General features: G+C 45.8%; 8 protein-coding genes and 1 non-coding gene across 9 annotated transcripts; 4 read left to right on the forward strand and 5 right to left on the reverse strand.

Annotated features, from left to right (window-relative positions):
* Window positions 1–576: 576 nt before the first annotated feature.
* On the reverse strand, window positions 577–2060 carry F5Y00DRAFT_269627 (uncharacterized protein; the record flags this gene model as incomplete). Its single annotated transcript, XM_048012470.1, has 3 exons — window positions 577–622; window positions 673–1703; window positions 1758–2060. 3 exons carry the CDS (start codon window positions 2058–2060, stop codon window positions 577–579), a joined length of 1380 nt encoding a protein of 459 aa, XP_047865227.1.
* A 972-nt stretch (window positions 2061–3032) lies between these two features.
* F5Y00DRAFT_236229 (carbohydrate esterase family 3 protein) lies at window positions 3033–4772 on the reverse strand. Its single transcript, XM_048007677.1, has 2 exons — window positions 4641–4772; window positions 3033–4560 (listed from the first exon to the last, which is right to left on the reverse strand). Exons 1-2 carry the CDS (start codon window positions 4759–4761, stop codon window positions 3593–3595), a joined length of 1089 nt encoding a protein of 362 aa, XP_047865228.1. The 5' UTR covers window positions 4762–4772; the 3' UTR covers window positions 3033–3592.
* A 405-nt stretch (window positions 4773–5177) lies between these two features.
* F5Y00DRAFT_236230 (uncharacterized protein) lies at window positions 5178–5902 on the forward strand. The gene has a single exon (XM_048007678.1). It carries the CDS (start codon window positions 5458–5460, stop codon window positions 5611–5613), a length of 156 nt encoding a protein of 51 aa, XP_047865229.1. The 5' UTR covers window positions 5178–5457; the 3' UTR covers window positions 5614–5902.
* Window positions 5903–6163: 261 nt separating this feature from the next.
* On the forward strand, window positions 6164–6702 carry F5Y00DRAFT_269630 (uncharacterized protein; the record flags this gene model as incomplete). The annotated part of the gene is made up of 2 exons (XM_048012471.1): window positions 6164–6564; window positions 6612–6702. The coding sequence occupies exons 1-2, from the start codon at window positions 6215–6217 to the stop codon at window positions 6700–6702; spliced, it is 441 nt and encodes a 146-aa protein (XP_047865230.1). The 5' UTR covers window positions 6164–6214.
* Window positions 6703–7227: 525 nt separating this feature from the next.
* F5Y00DRAFT_t81 lies at window positions 7228–7310 on the reverse strand. The gene has a single exon. It is a non-coding gene; the product is annotated as a tRNA-Asp (tRNA).
* Window positions 7311–7602: 292 nt separating this feature from the next.
* F5Y00DRAFT_261771 (RTA1 like protein-domain-containing protein) lies at window positions 7603–8744 on the reverse strand (the record flags this gene model as incomplete). The annotated part of the gene is made up of 4 exons (XM_048011268.1): window positions 7603–7747; window positions 7802–8239; window positions 8310–8370; window positions 8432–8744. The coding sequence occupies 4 exons, from the start codon at window positions 8742–8744 to the stop codon at window positions 7603–7605; spliced, it is 957 nt and encodes a 318-aa protein (XP_047865231.1).
* Window positions 8745–9788: 1044 nt separating this feature from the next.
* On the reverse strand, window positions 9789–10250 carry F5Y00DRAFT_261772 (uncharacterized protein; the record flags this gene model as incomplete). Its single annotated transcript, XM_048011269.1, has 1 exon — window positions 9789–10250. One exon carries the CDS (start codon window positions 10248–10250, stop codon window positions 9789–9791), a length of 462 nt encoding a protein of 153 aa, XP_047865232.1.
* Window positions 10251–11028: 778 nt separating this feature from the next.
* Window positions 11029–12232, forward strand: F5Y00DRAFT_71088 (methyltransferase). The gene has a single exon (XM_048014045.1). The coding sequence runs from the start codon at window positions 11168–11170 to the stop codon at window positions 12104–12106; it is 939 nt and encodes a 312-aa protein (XP_047865233.1). The 5' UTR covers window positions 11029–11167; the 3' UTR covers window positions 12107–12232.
* Window positions 12233–12716: 484 nt separating this feature from the next.
* F5Y00DRAFT_261774 (HET-domain-containing protein) lies at window positions 12717–14622 on the forward strand (the record flags this gene model as incomplete). The annotated part of the gene is made up of 2 exons (XM_048011270.1): window positions 12717–12791; window positions 12916–14622. The coding sequence occupies 2 exons, from the start codon at window positions 12717–12719 to the stop codon at window positions 14620–14622; spliced, it is 1782 nt and encodes a 593-aa protein (XP_047865234.1).
* Between the last annotated feature and the right edge of the window lie 398 nt (window positions 14623–15020).

Below are 15020 nucleotides of genomic sequence, written 5' to 3' on the forward strand. Positions count from 1 at the left end.
ATTTTGCGAAAACTGGGGAACTTGGAAAGAAAAAAAAAGTGAAGAGAAAAGTAGAAATTGGAAAATGACTAAAATATAAGAAAATGGGGCAAAAAGGTGAGTTCGAACCTGGCACTTGACCTGAACAAATTGGCCTGTTTGCCGCCCTGACTCAAATTCGAACTCGGATTTTGCCCTTCATGTCCTTAACCACTAGACCACGGCCATGTTGGCTAGAAAATCTCGGATTGGGGTTTCGTGATAGGAGATGCGCTTAATGCATCTCTTAAACTTAGCATGCGCGTGGTTTCGTTGCCTGGTAACTATCATATCATTACCGCTTGCCAGGTGTCAACCTAGGTACCTAGGCAACGGCGTATTTATGATCAAGGCATTCAAGTGTTAATAATCCCATGACATGTTTAGCACGTACTGACATTTCTGAATACGGTATCGTCCTCTGTGGTAACTCCTCGTGTATTGGAGCTACTATAAAATACGCAAGGTACCTATCCTACCTATCTAGTGATCGAGTAACTGAGCACGACTTATAATTACATGTCTAAGCTCAGCCGACCCGAGAATCCATCTACCCCTTTACAACCTAATCTTGCTACCAAGGATGCCTAGCACGACGGGGTTGCTGTGACTTGAATTAGCAGAGATACTGGCACATATTACACAGTGACATACAGGTTATTCTCCGGACTAATGGAAATTTTCCCGTTTTCAGAGTCGAACTTAACATCGCTCTTAGACGTAGAAGAGCTGCTCGTGCTGGACTTAGAAGGCTGGATATCGATACCCAAAATCCTCATCCCAGACTCGGTCGTCTTGCTAAAATGATCAATGGCCTCCTTAGCAGATTTCTTGGCCTCGCTCTGGAATGTTGCCTCGAGGCCGACGCCGTAGCCGATGAGCATCGCCGTGGGGATGACATAGTCCTCCTCGGTAGGAGTTTCGCTGACGAATTTGAAGTTCTTGCGAATGTTAGGGTGGTCCCAATTCCCACGAGTGATGGGAATGGCAGCCCATTCTTTGACTTTGAGATTGAAGTCGACTTTGCTAAGCTCTTCCTCCAATTGCTCAGCGGAATGCTTGTCTTTCTCTTCAGAGCTGGAGCTTTCATTGAAAACGACCCAGACCTTCTTCTTAGTATCGCTGAGACTCTCCGAGTGGCCGAAGGAAGTCCATGAGAGGTTCTTACTGCTGTTGACAGACACGCTAATGTTGTGATAATTGGTGTTGGTTGACTTCTTCCACTTGGTAAGTAAATCGCCATAGCCACTCAAGGTATAAGCGGGGACGTAGGCGATATCGTCCTTGTTAATTTCTTTGTCGGACGCGATATCAGCAAATATAGTAGGCATATTAAACCCTGGGTGTTTTTCTTCGTCAATGGCCTTAGCGATCGATACTTGAACGTCAATCATGTTCTGAACCTGCTGGCCATAGGTATTTTTAAGGAGGCTGTGGTACGACGACGTGGCATTGGCAACACCAATCCTGTAATCCCCAAGGTCGGAGGCATTGGTTTCCGACCAAGTTTTGTAATCGAGAACTTTCTGCTGGTGCTGTTTCTTTGACTTTTGGAGGTATTTGGAGTAGTCGTCCCAAGCCTTGTGCGTGGCATTCGTGTAATCGGTCTCGGCGGATTCCTTGTCAGTACGAGCCTCGTTGATCTTGGCCTGGATATCTGTAGCGACAGCCATATTAGATGGTGCCTATTATTGAGTTAGTCGATGTTAGGAGCACGTATAATACTTCAGAGGACATACTGGGTTGATACAATTCGAAAGAGTTCGAAGACGCAGGAAATAGCGCTCGCTCGCAGACGATGGAACAAACAGTGCGCCAGCCGTAGGCGGAAGCATTGCACCCGCATTTTTCTCAACATCACGGTTAATGTCCTCCGCCCTGTTGTTCACACCAAGACTAACATAGGTCGGCGGGCAAACGTATAGAACATCATTGGGACCGAGGCCTGTTGGAGCTATCTGTTGCCGAATTCCCTTTGCGTAAGAGAGCCAAATGGCTTTGTCCGAGTCACCGATCTGAACTTGAGCTTCGTCGGAAGACATGATGATCTATAAAGTTGTCTGAAAAGGATTGAAATGGTCAGAAGAGTCGAGAAGTAATAGCGAGATTTTCTAGTGAAAGAGAAAGAGGATGTAGAGGAACTGAACACGAAGGGTAGGCTTTATACATCAAGGCATCTGTTTGAGTTCGAGGACTAGATCTTCCGACGGCTCATTGACCTCACGAGCTGAAGTGTTGCATATTCTAGAACGGGGTCTTTACAATGCCAAACATCATAATCGACTCAAGACTTGGTATGGGGAAGGCCTCAATTTCCAAATCCTATCATGTCTTCTCCTTAGATGGCTAGCTGAATATCCATAGTGTAAGCCAACAGCCACCGCGCACAAAACGCGGCGGGGTTCACGAGGCCTATTTCAGCCGCATAGGTAGGCCTGGCTGAGTATGAGATCTGATTAATCAACTTTCGATAAAGACATCTAGAAAAATACCGTTTAAGATCAATCTAGAACTTTTCGCTAAGTCTAGTGTTCGTCATGGCTGCGCTAACAGAAGCGGATTCAGCCTCACCGTCGTGCCAAAGTCCGCCAACCCAGGAGGCATAACCGCTAGGATTCTAGGTTTGGGCGGAGATCCCGATGAACTTACGCGATATGAGATAGTGCTTATATGTAATTGAAGAGCAAGACTCATACTCAGCAGCGGTGAAAACGCCATCTATCATATTTCATAACGGATGAACTGGTAAAAGATCAGCTCCGGTTGGTCTAGCCCTTTGCGCGTAAGTCACGGCGTTCGTCGGGGACGAAGTTAAAGCTTTTTGACCTACTTCGGTTAGGTTAGGTACCTCAAGTCCAAGAAGCTAGATAAGAGGAACATGAACTCGAGGAGCGTTTTCTTACTAAGACTTAGGCTAGTCAAATCTAGGAGAATGGTATTAGATATCCTCGTCCGGTCGAAGTAAAACATAAATGTAGTAAGTTAATTATATATGGAAAGTCTTCAACCCCAACCCTGAATCAAGCTAGATGTAACTTGATATGTCCCATCTCGTTGAGACTGATAATATACATGGTCTACCTCCCTATATTATATCCTACAAACTATCCTCGTAAGACTCGTCAAGATCCAAGTGATTTCTAAAGCAAATTAACATGCCTACTAACCATCTTATGGAGATATTGGTAAGGCCAAAGGTTGTCTTTAGCCGAGGTTGGATGGATGGAATTGGTTTAACCACCCAACGTGCCCTGTAAGTGAAGAAAAGTCTATATTTACATCCTCCCCGTTGTCTTTTATTAGGCTACACCCCGTGTGGATCGGTTTGTATAATGGAGCTGTCACCGCTTCAATGAGATGGAATCTCGCATGTACGTCTCGATAATTAAAACATCATCGTGCAGATCCGAGTTTCGCAGCCTTTTTGTTCTGATTGTTTCGTTGTCCGTTTCCGGAATTTCCTCATGGTTGTACTGAGGTGGAATACACCACGTTATGTTCGTTCAAGAACTAGGTAATATCCATGGTATCTCCTGGTGATAGGAGTGGTTGCAGTGTCGCGGGGGCCTGGCTACTAGAATCCATCCCTTCCAGCTTCGCCATCGTCGGGAGTACCGTTATTGGCCGGCTTTTGAATAAAACCCTTCTCGTCAGCCTCTTGGATTGCCCGGACAAATATGCTGCCCATCATCTCATAGCCCTGGACTGTGGGGTGAGAGCCGTCGGGGCCGATCTCGTTTACTGAGGGAACCCCTGAGGCGCCCTCACTAGGATGCATCTCGGCTAGGACGACAGGTTTGCCATCTGCTTCAAACTTCTTCATAATGTCCCGATATTGCTTGTTCATGTCCAGGACCTTGGTCTCGAGGTCGCCGCCGCCAACCTTGTTCGTAAGCATCGTGCTCAGGATGACTGTCGATTTATCGGACGCTGTCAGTAAGTAGTCGATCATGTCTTCCATCTGCTGTCCCACTTTGTCGACATCCTTATTCTGTAAAAGATTATTGGTTCCCAGATTTATGACAAACACGTTGGGTAACATCTTGGGTACGGCCTTCTTGGCATAGTCGTGCATCTCCGTAATTTTCTTGCCCCCATACGCCTCGACGTCGTTATCCACAAACTCGCCCAGTCTTACGGAGCCCACCATGTTTACCTCATAACCCAGGTCAACAAGCTGATCACGCATTGGCTTGCGGAACCCCAGATAGCCAGGAGAGGTCTCTCCCTTGACAATGGAGGCGCCGAGAGCCATTATTCTCAGAGGAACATTGCTGGAGCTTGCCGCAGATACTGCACCGGTTGGTGTAGCGGAGTATGACGATGTCGATTTCGATGTAGTAGGCGTGGCTTTAGTAGTTGTAGCTGTAGTGGAAGCTGAAGTCGACGTCGCTTCAAGCGCACTGACCGCTGCCGCCGTCGCAGTGCTTGTGCCTACTAAGATGGTCGATGTTGGTGAAGAGACAGCAGCCAACTGTTCACTGGATTTAGATCCATCGGATGATCCACCAGTATGATGAATCACTCCCGTCGCAGCGAGAACTAAGACAATAAACTTCATGTTAGTATACACAACTCGACTGTATGTTTCATAATAATAATACGGATTTTCAGGAACGTACCTATTACCACCACTGCTGCGACGAGGAGGCAGCTGACAGCCGTGAAAATCGCAATTCCTTTTTTAGATCGTATAAATGCCAACCGTGAGGTCTGCGGCGGGGTGTCTTGAACCTTCTCCATATCGTCCTCGGCCATCTTATTTACCCAATATTTAGACACTCCGGAATATATCGAGGCAAATAGGAGATAGGCTGTTCCAAAGACACGGGACCTGGGAGGTTATTTCAACCTCTCCCTATAATGTGTCTGGACCATGACGGGCGCGGGAAAGAGATTTGCCAAGGCGTTAGCTTGATATTCGCCAGGGTTCTAATTCAATCTAACTTCTTGATTTGACGGTAAGACGTCACATCCTGTGCCAAGCAAGGCGTGTTTGCTATACTTGCCTATCTCACCCGGATACCGGCACGCAACCTATCACGATTGAAGCTTAATAGACGCGAGACGCGGTGGCGGCCAATGATTAATAGCTTTAATGCTGTCAGGAGGTAGATAATAAACATTGCTTTTCGGAGTTTGATCAATCAACCCATTTCGACGTCAACACGAAAATTAACAAGTTCTTCAACAATGCGTGACCAGTATAAGTCATGTGTGTTTACTCTTGAAGATGAATGGCAAACGTTCAAACACTACATATGAGGCGCAGCGTGTATATACCCCTGGTACATTCCCTCGACGACAGCTTTAATTACCTACATATCTGACACCCTTTTCCTACGCTTTATTCTCCGTTTTTCGCTTCCTTTGTAGCAGATAAAAGAATTCAATCCGTAAAATACCGTAGTTCATTGTAATTTTCCCATTTTCTAAACAATGAACCTCATTGAACGTACTGCTATGACAACCCTAAAGGATCAATGGTGGGAGGCGAGAAATCCCCCTGCAAGCTGCAATGCGCTCTCATTTCAAGATAAGACTGTGCTGGTGACAGTGGCCAATTCCGGTCAGCGAGTTCGACGAGTCAATTAATAGCTTGACCTGACTCGAACCTGACCTGACTTGGCCGGGGTAGATTGTAAATATTTTTGATGCTATGTGATTGGTGTATTTCTTGTGGCTGAAGATACGACCAGGTAAGCCCTGTAAGCCAATGTACCTGACCTGACTTGACTTATCGAAGTCGCTGATTCCGGCCTAGGGTATCAAGCAGCGATCAAATATGCAGCTTTAAGAGCATCACCTCTCATCCTAGCTGTCCGATCGAACGAAAGGGTGAAGCAGTGAAAGCGGCTATCCAACGAGAAACAGGATGTTCCGGCGAAATTTTTGTTATGACGTTTGATTTGTCGACTTTCGCGTCCGTTAAAGGATTTGCTAAACGCTTGGACCAACGAGTCCCAAAGCTCGATGTACCTACATAGCTCCTCTTTGTGCTGGTATTGCAAAACCGTCTTATACTATTGGTCCAGAAGGATATGAGATCTGCACCCAAGTTAATGTGTTATCAAATACGCTATTGGCCTTGCTTATTCTCCCAAAGCTGCGTGCGAGAGCTACTGAATCAGATCACGATGCTCTACCACATCTATGCTTTCTCAATAGCTTGGCCTCTCATGTGGTTGAGCCCACAATGCTCCCAACTGGCCAGACTTTGTTAGAGAAGCTCAGTGACCCTTCTAAATTTGATACTACAGCTCAGTATTATCTAATGAAGCTAGCCGCATTCTTTGTCATACAAGGGATTATCGAGCAGCTCAAGGAGCGTGGAGAAGCCGATGGAATAATCATCAACGCCTGCTGTCCCGGCTTGTGTAAAACCAATATGGCGCGGGAGTTTCCACTAGTCTATAAAATTATGATGAACATATTGTACTTTTTCGTCGGACGAACTGCCGAGGCTGGGAGCCACACTCTCGTCAGCGCTACCGGGTTGGGCCCAGAGAGCAGTGGAAAGCTGTGGAGAAATGGCAAGTATACCGAGTAAGTCATCGCAGCCGTGATATTATTTTTGCTAATATCCATTTTAGGCCGGGGGAAGTATTAAAAAGTGAACGTGGCCGCAAACTCTATCGAGAAACCTGGCATGAAATTCTGTCTATTCAACAAAACCATCTTTAAGGGGGGGAGCTGTAGAGTTCCTCTCACTAAAGTTATTTTTATACCCGACCTAATAAAGTTGTTTCTTTCAGAGTTTTATATATCAGGTAGGTATCTATAATGATGTTACTTGTGCTTAAAAAACGGACAAATTCCCCGACCGTTAGGAATATTCTAATATGGATAAAGCATATGAGTGGAATGTTGGCTACATCCGACGGATTATAAACCTAGGTGAGTACATTACTGCGGAATGATGGCGCATAGGATATATAAAACAAGCCCCCCAAGCAGGAAAGCGAAAGCATCGCTTGATATAGGAGACGATCCACGATGGGTAACTAACAGGCTATGCCGCATTGACTGTCCTTTTACCGGAAAAAAAAGAAAAAAAGAAGAAAGAACTGAAAGCACCGAGTGTAATGGATAGTTTCGCGCACTTTGTTATCGACTAATATAGCCGGAAAAGTTAGGGCAAGTATAGTGCGATCCGAACCCACATGCGCTTGTTAACCCCACAACTCATACCGAAGAGACAAAAAGATGCTCTCGATCGGGGAATCGAACCCCGGCCACCTGCGTACTTGTGCGATGACAAGCAGGTATCCTGACCACTAGACCAATCGAGAATTAAACCGAGAATTGAATGAATCCTAGCTTCCCAGACGATGAAAATTTGTGTTCAACTTCGACTTATAACGCGATTGATCCTGTTGACTACTATTTGAGTTTATGTGAATTTGATTTTATTAACAGTGACATTTGAATGGGACTAAAGATAACATAGATAGAATTAGGTGTGCATGGATCATACGATCTGTAGAAATGAAAACTAAGAGTTAGGATGAATGTGGCTCAAGAGATTGGTAGATGAGATGCGTTGCTTAAACTTTGAATCTTGCGGTTGAAAGTATCGTTTACCTATGTTGATGCGGGTGTCTGAGAAGGAACCTTTTGAAACTCGTAACCATCCGGGCCAGATACATTTAACAAATTCTGCTGACTTTTCTTAAAGATAAACCCGGGATGAGCAATCATGAGGCAATAAACAGCAGAGATGACCAACCTATAACGAATGATTAGCATGAAACACAATACCATTACGCCAAAGGGAACTTACACCCCTTCCAAACCTATAAACAAAGGCTCGTCATGAATAAGCTCACCCCTATACCCATCGCGCAATTCAACAAGCCGGTACGTGCATCGAGCTAAGATCAGCATTATAGCCAACGTCATAAAGCTGAAGAAGACCTTCAGTCTAGCCCCAAAACCCAAGCCGGATATGTTTCTTTCTAGGTCTGCTTGGTATTGGGCGGAGCGGAAGTAGCGAATCAAGTAATCCCCAAAGAGGCCACAGAAGATCACCATCATGGCTACTTGCAGACTAAGACCAACAAGCGCCATGTCTACCCCAATCTCACTCGTGCCTGAAGATGCAGTGGATAAACCACCTCCGGCCGCTTGGAATATCAAACAGACGACATCGGATGGAATGAAGACCCAGTAGAAAAGGTCAGGTCTAAAGCGGGAAAGCGAGGGAGAGAAATCTTTGATGCTATGAATAAGTTAGTTAATCAAAGACAGTCCACAGGTTGCAGTATATTTGAAAGAGGGCTGTTGCTTACGCCGCTGCAAGTGTCACATAGATGGCAGCTGAATAATAGACCGGACCACTAGTAACACAAACTATTATACCCCAGTTAACACCCCGACGGAAACAACAGCGCTATAGGTAGGAGAGACGAACTGATTTGAATCATAAAAGCCGCAAAGTTGAACGGGTTGTAATGCATGGAAATCCGAGCTGCGTAGCCCAGAGTAGCATTGACGGCACCGAGAACCATACACCCCATGAAGAACCAGCTCTTCCATCGAATCCCCAGGTAGACATGTATACATGCAGAAAGGAGGTAGAGGCATAGGAAGACGGCATTGGCAGCGAGACTAGGCGCATAGCCATACACGCTTATCTCCACGGGACATATTTCCAGAGTACAGTTGGCACCAGGCCCGAAGACCTTGGTGTATGGCGGCACGCCTGGTGGGAGACCTGTCGACATATTTCTTCAGTCAAATAATAGCTTTATACGAGTATAATGAGGGACGTGATGATATGGCCTGAATGGAATTATCGATATCGTTTGGATGTGAAGGCAGGAAAAGCAAAGATATAAAGAGCGTAGGGGATAGTTCTGAACCGCGGACACACAGAAACTTAAGAGTCGAATGGTATATATAAGTAATTATGAACAGTAGTTAAATACAATCGATATTGACCCTATTACATCTCCCAAGAGTTGAAACATCATTGCCATTTCTTCTTATAACAGGCCGCGTGGCAATCCCGCCGTACATATATTCTAGGAGAGGTAAAACCCATAGTCAACTTGGCGTAGCCCCTTCACGAAGACCACCATTGAGTGACTTCATGGTGATTGATACTAAATTATCACCATCCCCAGATTCTCTTCGCACCCGCTACCATCCGGCCTCTCCATTGGTTCTAGTAGAGTCCAGTCCCGGCGGCGCAGCGCTTGGCGATCAACCGAATGCGATCGAGCCGGGGTTCCCATTGGTTGGACGCTAGATCAAGACCATGTTTTGAAGATGACGGACAAAAATTCGTCCGACGTCGATATCATTGTGAGGCTCTGGCGTATCCTTGTTTAGGTGCGCCAGTGGGTTGTCGTGTTTCTAGAATGCGATGCAGCGTTGCCAAGGGTACCTAATCATTAGGACTATACTAAAACGATGCCTAAGGAATGGTATGGCCTCAAGCATGCTGCCACGTAAGGCATGGCGGATTTTCTCTAGGCAAGTAATTAGATCATGAAAGAGGTGGGTATAAGGTAAGCTATAGGTAAGTATACATTGTTCGAGTCACGTTTTACTAGCAGGTATGCATACGAAATTTTAAATAATGATTACTATGTAAAACATGGTAAAACATGTGGAATAAACTCCTATACAGCGGATTGCATCTAACTTGAACCCACCTTGGATGAAGTATATAATATATAGTAGGTTAAGGAAAGGACCTGTCCGCACTTCCAAGCAACAAGCTCCAGGCTTGATGCCTACAAGTACGCTCACACGCTGTCGTGCTAATGAACTAACGTACGAATCGGCTGGTCCATAACTTCATCGACCCACCGAATCCTGCGATTCCACGCATCTGGTTCAACCGACACACGATTACTCAACATGTTTCCAATATGGACAGCCTCAAGAGCCTCGACCACGTGCTCTCCATTGTCGACGTTGTAGATCCTGGCCGACCGTTTACTCTTTACAGGAGTTCTTGACGAGCTTTTCTCGTACATGCGACGCTCGTGGTTGTCCGTCCAGCTGTAGGAATGTAATAGAGCGTCGTAGCAAAGGCGCTGGACGGCTTCGCAGGTCTCTATCGAAGGACCATCGAAGCCGGCTTCGATAGCAAGTTCCATGGCTTTATCAGCTAGCTCCAGCGCATAGCCACGCTCAGCGCGGGTGGGAGCTCGACCGAGTTGATAAATAATCCGCGACGCCTCAGCGTGGAGGGCATTGATGGTGTTTATGGCGGACATGATGCACTGTGGTGTTTGAGATGTGATGGTTTTGTTTTTGTTTTTGTTTTTTTTCCTGTCTTGTTATACCTGTATGTCCTCTCTAGCTGTAGGGTGAAATTGGTAGCTCTGATGAACATTCTAAATATTAGAAACCTAATAGTGTTTTAATACGACATTACGAGCTACAATGGCCATTGTGAATATTTTGTGCCTTAGGATTTATTTTACATCAGCTGACTGGTTTTACAAGACTCGGTCGTGAAAGAATAATTCAATAGTATTGTGGGTAAATAAAGAGAGAAATTCCAAGTCTGATGCTGTCATTGAAGATTCTTTCAACTTGTCTTTGACGAGTTTCCCATTCATTGTGCATAATTGATAGGCATCTGCGTAATTATTCTTTTCCGAAGTCTTGTGAAATATCAAAAACTGTATTGCTTACCTACCTAGGTAGAGAGTGCATCATCTTGGAGAAAGCTAGCGCGGAGGCCCGTGCCGGAGGACCGCGCCGGAGAATATACTTGCATGCCGATATTCCGGTGGCATAATTCTCGTTTCCAAATTCCTCCCTTTTACTTAGCAATAATTTTACTAGCAGCATTTCAAGTCCTTGTTTCGCATTTTGAGCCGAAGTTACCTAGATACCTAATTTAGATGTAAACCAAAGTACGGTGTTCACCGGTAGGTAGGTAGGTAGTTAATGTCCACCGGAGTTCACGGGGAATTTCATTAGCGCCGGCGTTCAGCTATATCAAAGGGAGGTTACAACAAGTCTTCACCATGAAATTTATTATCGCATCATTCAATATAACGATAACAAGACATTATAAATTACATAGGTCGCAGTATTTTTGCTTTGCATAATTTCAGCATCCAAACTCTTTGAGATTCTTCATTTTTATAATCAATCTAAACGTCGCTCATTGTCCGCTAAAATGTCTGCCGAGACCGTCCCGGAGACCACCTTCCGGTCCTTTACCCCTGCCGAAGCGTCCGACTATGCTCAATTCCGAAAAAGTTACCATCCCACACTGTTCAACACCATCCTTAACCGGCATACATCTACCGGAGGTAAGCTTGACACCCTCCTTGATGTTGGCTGTGGACCAGGCATCGCCGTGCGCTCCCTGGGCACGCGCTTCCAGCACGCTATCGGCTTTGATCCTTCGGAGGGCATGATTACCAGCGCGAAGGAACTGGGCGGGACATCTGGAAGCGGAGAGCCGATCCGTTTCGAAGTTTCTACCGCTGAAGACCTCTCCGAAATTCCGGACGGCAGTATCGACCTCGTTACCGCCGCGACTGCGGCCCATTGGTTTAATATGCCGGCATTTTGGGCAAGGGCGGCGCAAGTTTTGAAGCCGGGTGGAAGCGTGGCGCTGTGGACGCATACCAGTGCGGAGATTGCGGATAGCGTTCCGAATGCCGCAGCGATCCAGGCTGCGGTTAAAGCATTCCAAAAGGAACATCTCGCAAAGCATACGGCCCCCGGGAACCTCCTATCACATGGCTTATACGTTGATCTACCATTGCCATGGGATGCGGAGCCTCCTGTCGCGGATTTCGACAAAGAATCCCTTTCCCGGATAGAATTTGGAACCGGAAATGAAGGCGCCTTACCAGGAGACCAATTTTTCGCGGTGGGGGAGCCGGAGGTGGGCCTCGATGAGCTGGAGGCCTTGATGGGAACGGTGAGCACGGTGAAAAGATGGAGGGAGGAGAACCAGGAGAAGGTTGGGACGGAGGAAGATATCGCGAGGCTATTGAGAAGGAAGGTTGAGCAATTGCTTCACGAGGCCGGAGTAGAAAAGGGGAAGGAGGTTCTTAAAAGAGCGGAACAGGGTGTGCTACTGGTGGTCAAGAAGAAGGCTTAATTTAACTTCACATCTTTAGAGGGCTCCGTTGGCGTATCTGCTATTAAGCTTTCACATTTACTACGTCTATAAGCCGAGTTTGGGGATACATTATTATTTGACAGAGGCCTCACCCCTATTTCTTAGCTAGGTATATTCAACCATACTTAGGCATCGTTCCTTTATAATAAATCGTTTGATACTTCCAAGCTACGACTCGTGTCGTAAAGCTCGACTCTGGGTCTCCAATAAATGCCCCCATCTTCGAGCTTTATGCACTGCACACAACTTACTCCACAATGAGGGGATCAACCAGATCGTAAGCCAAGAATCCTATATGCAGTCCTACCCTAACCCCTGGATCTTTCAGCTCGGACAGCTCTGCCTGCTGAAGAGCTGATTGGTTTATGAAGACCATCACACAGCAGTGGTAGGATCTCTCCTCTAGTTTTGTGGCTGTGTTGCAGGAACACCTGTCGACTAAGCCTCTAATCACGAAAATTAACTTCGGTGAGGGTGGTAAACAGCATGGTCTGGTGCCTGTTCAATATATTCATATTCCACTTAGATTCCTTCCCTTCCCTGTGAGGAGATTGGTTTCCGATCGTTAAAGTGCAATAACTATCATCCAATGCGGCTTCTCCATGTCTATACAAGAAAGCTGGAGGAATTCAATGGAGACTCCATCCCGCCCTATGCTATTCTAGTGGGTATAACTCCAATTCATCTCTGTCAGAAAGCCCCAGATACTCCATTAAGCTTTATATAGGGGTAGTTAACCCAAGTGAGAGACGCGCGTAGGGGCCTGTTACTAACACGAAATGGTATAGTCTCACACGTGGTGCAAATATGAGATAACTTTTCAAGATCTTTTGAAATGGGGTCCCAAGATCTTAGATGGCTACACAAAAATAGATGGATGTTGCCGGCAAGCAGCAAAAGATGGTCTGGATTACGTGTGGATTGATACTTGTTGCATTGACAAGTCAAGCAGCGCTGAGCTTTCCGAAGGTATCAATTCGATGTTCCAGTGGTATAAAAGGTCCAAGGTATGTTATATATACCTAGCCGATGTGTCCGCAGAAGATGATCCATTTGAGATATCCTCCGGGTTTCGGCGAAGTCGCTGGTTTACTAGGGGCTGGACGCTCCAAGAAATACTCGCTCCTATGGAATTAATATTCTTTGACAAAGCCTGGAATCAAATTAAAATCGGCTGGCTCATTCGAGTTGCGAACCCATCCCGAGGCCAAGATTTGAGTACGCTTCCTCGCCAAGGAAAGTACTTCAACCGGTTAGATCTGCTCAGCCTTCTCTCTGAAATTACAAATATCCCGAAGAAGGCCCTTGACACCGGGGATTTGTCGAAGTTCTGCGCTGCGGCTCGGTTGGCATGGGCCGCCAACAGGAAAACAACGCGCATTGAAGACGTGGCCTATAGTCTTTTAGGTCTTCTCGAAGTTAATATGCCTTTGCTTTACGGCGAAGGAGATAAGGCCTTTCTACGCCTCCAAGAAGAAATCATAAAATCACGCAATGATGACAGCTTATTAGCATGGGGATATCGATTAAGACAAAATGAACACCCCAAAATATATTCTGACAACGTCCTTGCCCGGTCACCTTCGGACTTCACTCATTGCCACAGTTTCGAGAGCCTCGATAACGACGAAACGAGCCCTCAGGTGCCATTAACAACTTCTCATTCTGCAATGACCAACATTGGAATACAGACAGCAATCCCTATTCGACCTATTGATCCCAAAATTGGCGTTTTTATGGCCATTCTCAGATGCGCCTTTACCGTAAATGGCCACCGATACCATCTGGTTGTTCCGTTGGTTAACACAAAAGGTGGAGGCAAGAATCACTATAGCCGGGCACCAGGCAGCCCGCCGTTCCATATCCAAAGAGCCAAACTTTTTTCCCTTATAAACAACTCAAGATTTCTATTTTTTCTTACTCGCGTACCATCGTTATGGAGCCTTTTTGTCACGAAGGCGATAACAACTCCTATCTATATACGAGAGAACCCCTTAACTGCACCGCCACGGGTATCTTGGCCAAAGTCAAACAAAAAGGAACATGAGACGATGAGCTTATATATAGACGAGCTAATATCTGCCGGGTATGAGCTCTCGTCTTTCTATCCACCCTGGATAAGCAAAAAGTCAGCCAGTGGCAGCAGTCTTGTTTTGCGATTGGGTTCGTGGAATTCAGCAAGGTTCGTGCTCATATTTTCAAGACCAAAGGAGTTTTCTACGGGATATCTATATTTTGCCGTTTGTATAAGCCAGACGGTCTACACGATGTCAAGGGTTGAGCATGGTTCTGCTTTAGAGTATTTGATGGAACGGAGCCGCAGCTTAGAAGTTAACATGGGCCGTCATGGAATAAAGCAGAAGGGGCTTGAAATAAAAGAAGAAATAACGGACGGGGGCGTTCAGCCCATCCATCATATATCGTTCAAATACATATTTGGTGATATTAGAATTAGTTGTAGTACTGGCGTGGTCAACGCATCGCAGGCTCTCTAAGGTCTGCACTTAAATTAATAAATGATGCGAAACACACATGATAATAATAAGTTCACTCTCAGTGTATAGAGTTTTCCAGAGGCTAGCAATTACTCGGGAAAATATCGCATATGGTAGGTAATAACATATCACATGTCCTTTTGGTATAGTAATGGAATCTTATAGGAAATGTACTGTACATACTCCTATTACACAACGAGAAAAAGAGTTGCAGATATCCAACCAACGAGGGTGTGGGGTGAAACCGATGAGCTTGGCGGCCCTTGGAGAGATACTGTCGAGAAGACAATATCATTGAAGGCTATGTGGAAGGAAAGAAGCCTAGCTTGGGATACCAAGAAGCTCTGGGAACACTAGAGTTTCGATGAGTATCGAGTAGGTACCTAGGTAGAAAGCTC

This window comes from Daldinia vernicosa (genome assembly GCF_022497035.1).
Source record: "Daldinia vernicosa strain CBS 139.73 unplaced genomic scaffold F5Y00scaffold_21, whole genome shotgun sequence".
Taxonomy (NCBI): domain Eukaryota; kingdom Fungi; phylum Ascomycota; class Sordariomycetes; order Xylariales; family Hypoxylaceae; genus Daldinia; species Daldinia vernicosa.

What these genes read in the sequence shown, in the direction of transcription:
- F5Y00DRAFT_236229 (XM_048007677.1), bottom strand. Translation starts at nt 4,761, where the DNA reads ATGGAGAAGGTTCAAGACACCCCGCCGCAGACCTCACGGTTGGCATTT. An exon ending in CGCAGCAGTGGTGGTAATAG is followed by an intron (nt 4,561 to 4,640) that starts GTACGTTCCTGA and finishes TTATTGTCTTAG; the next exon opens with TTCTCGCTGCGACGGGAGTG.
- F5Y00DRAFT_236230 (XM_048007678.1), top strand. Translation starts at nt 5,458, where the DNA reads ATGAACCTCATTGAACGTACTGCTATGACAACCCTAAAGGATCAATGG.
- F5Y00DRAFT_71088 (XM_048014045.1), top strand. Translation starts at nt 11,168, where the DNA reads ATGTCTGCCGAGACCGTCCCGGAGACCACCTTCCGGTCCTTTACCCCT.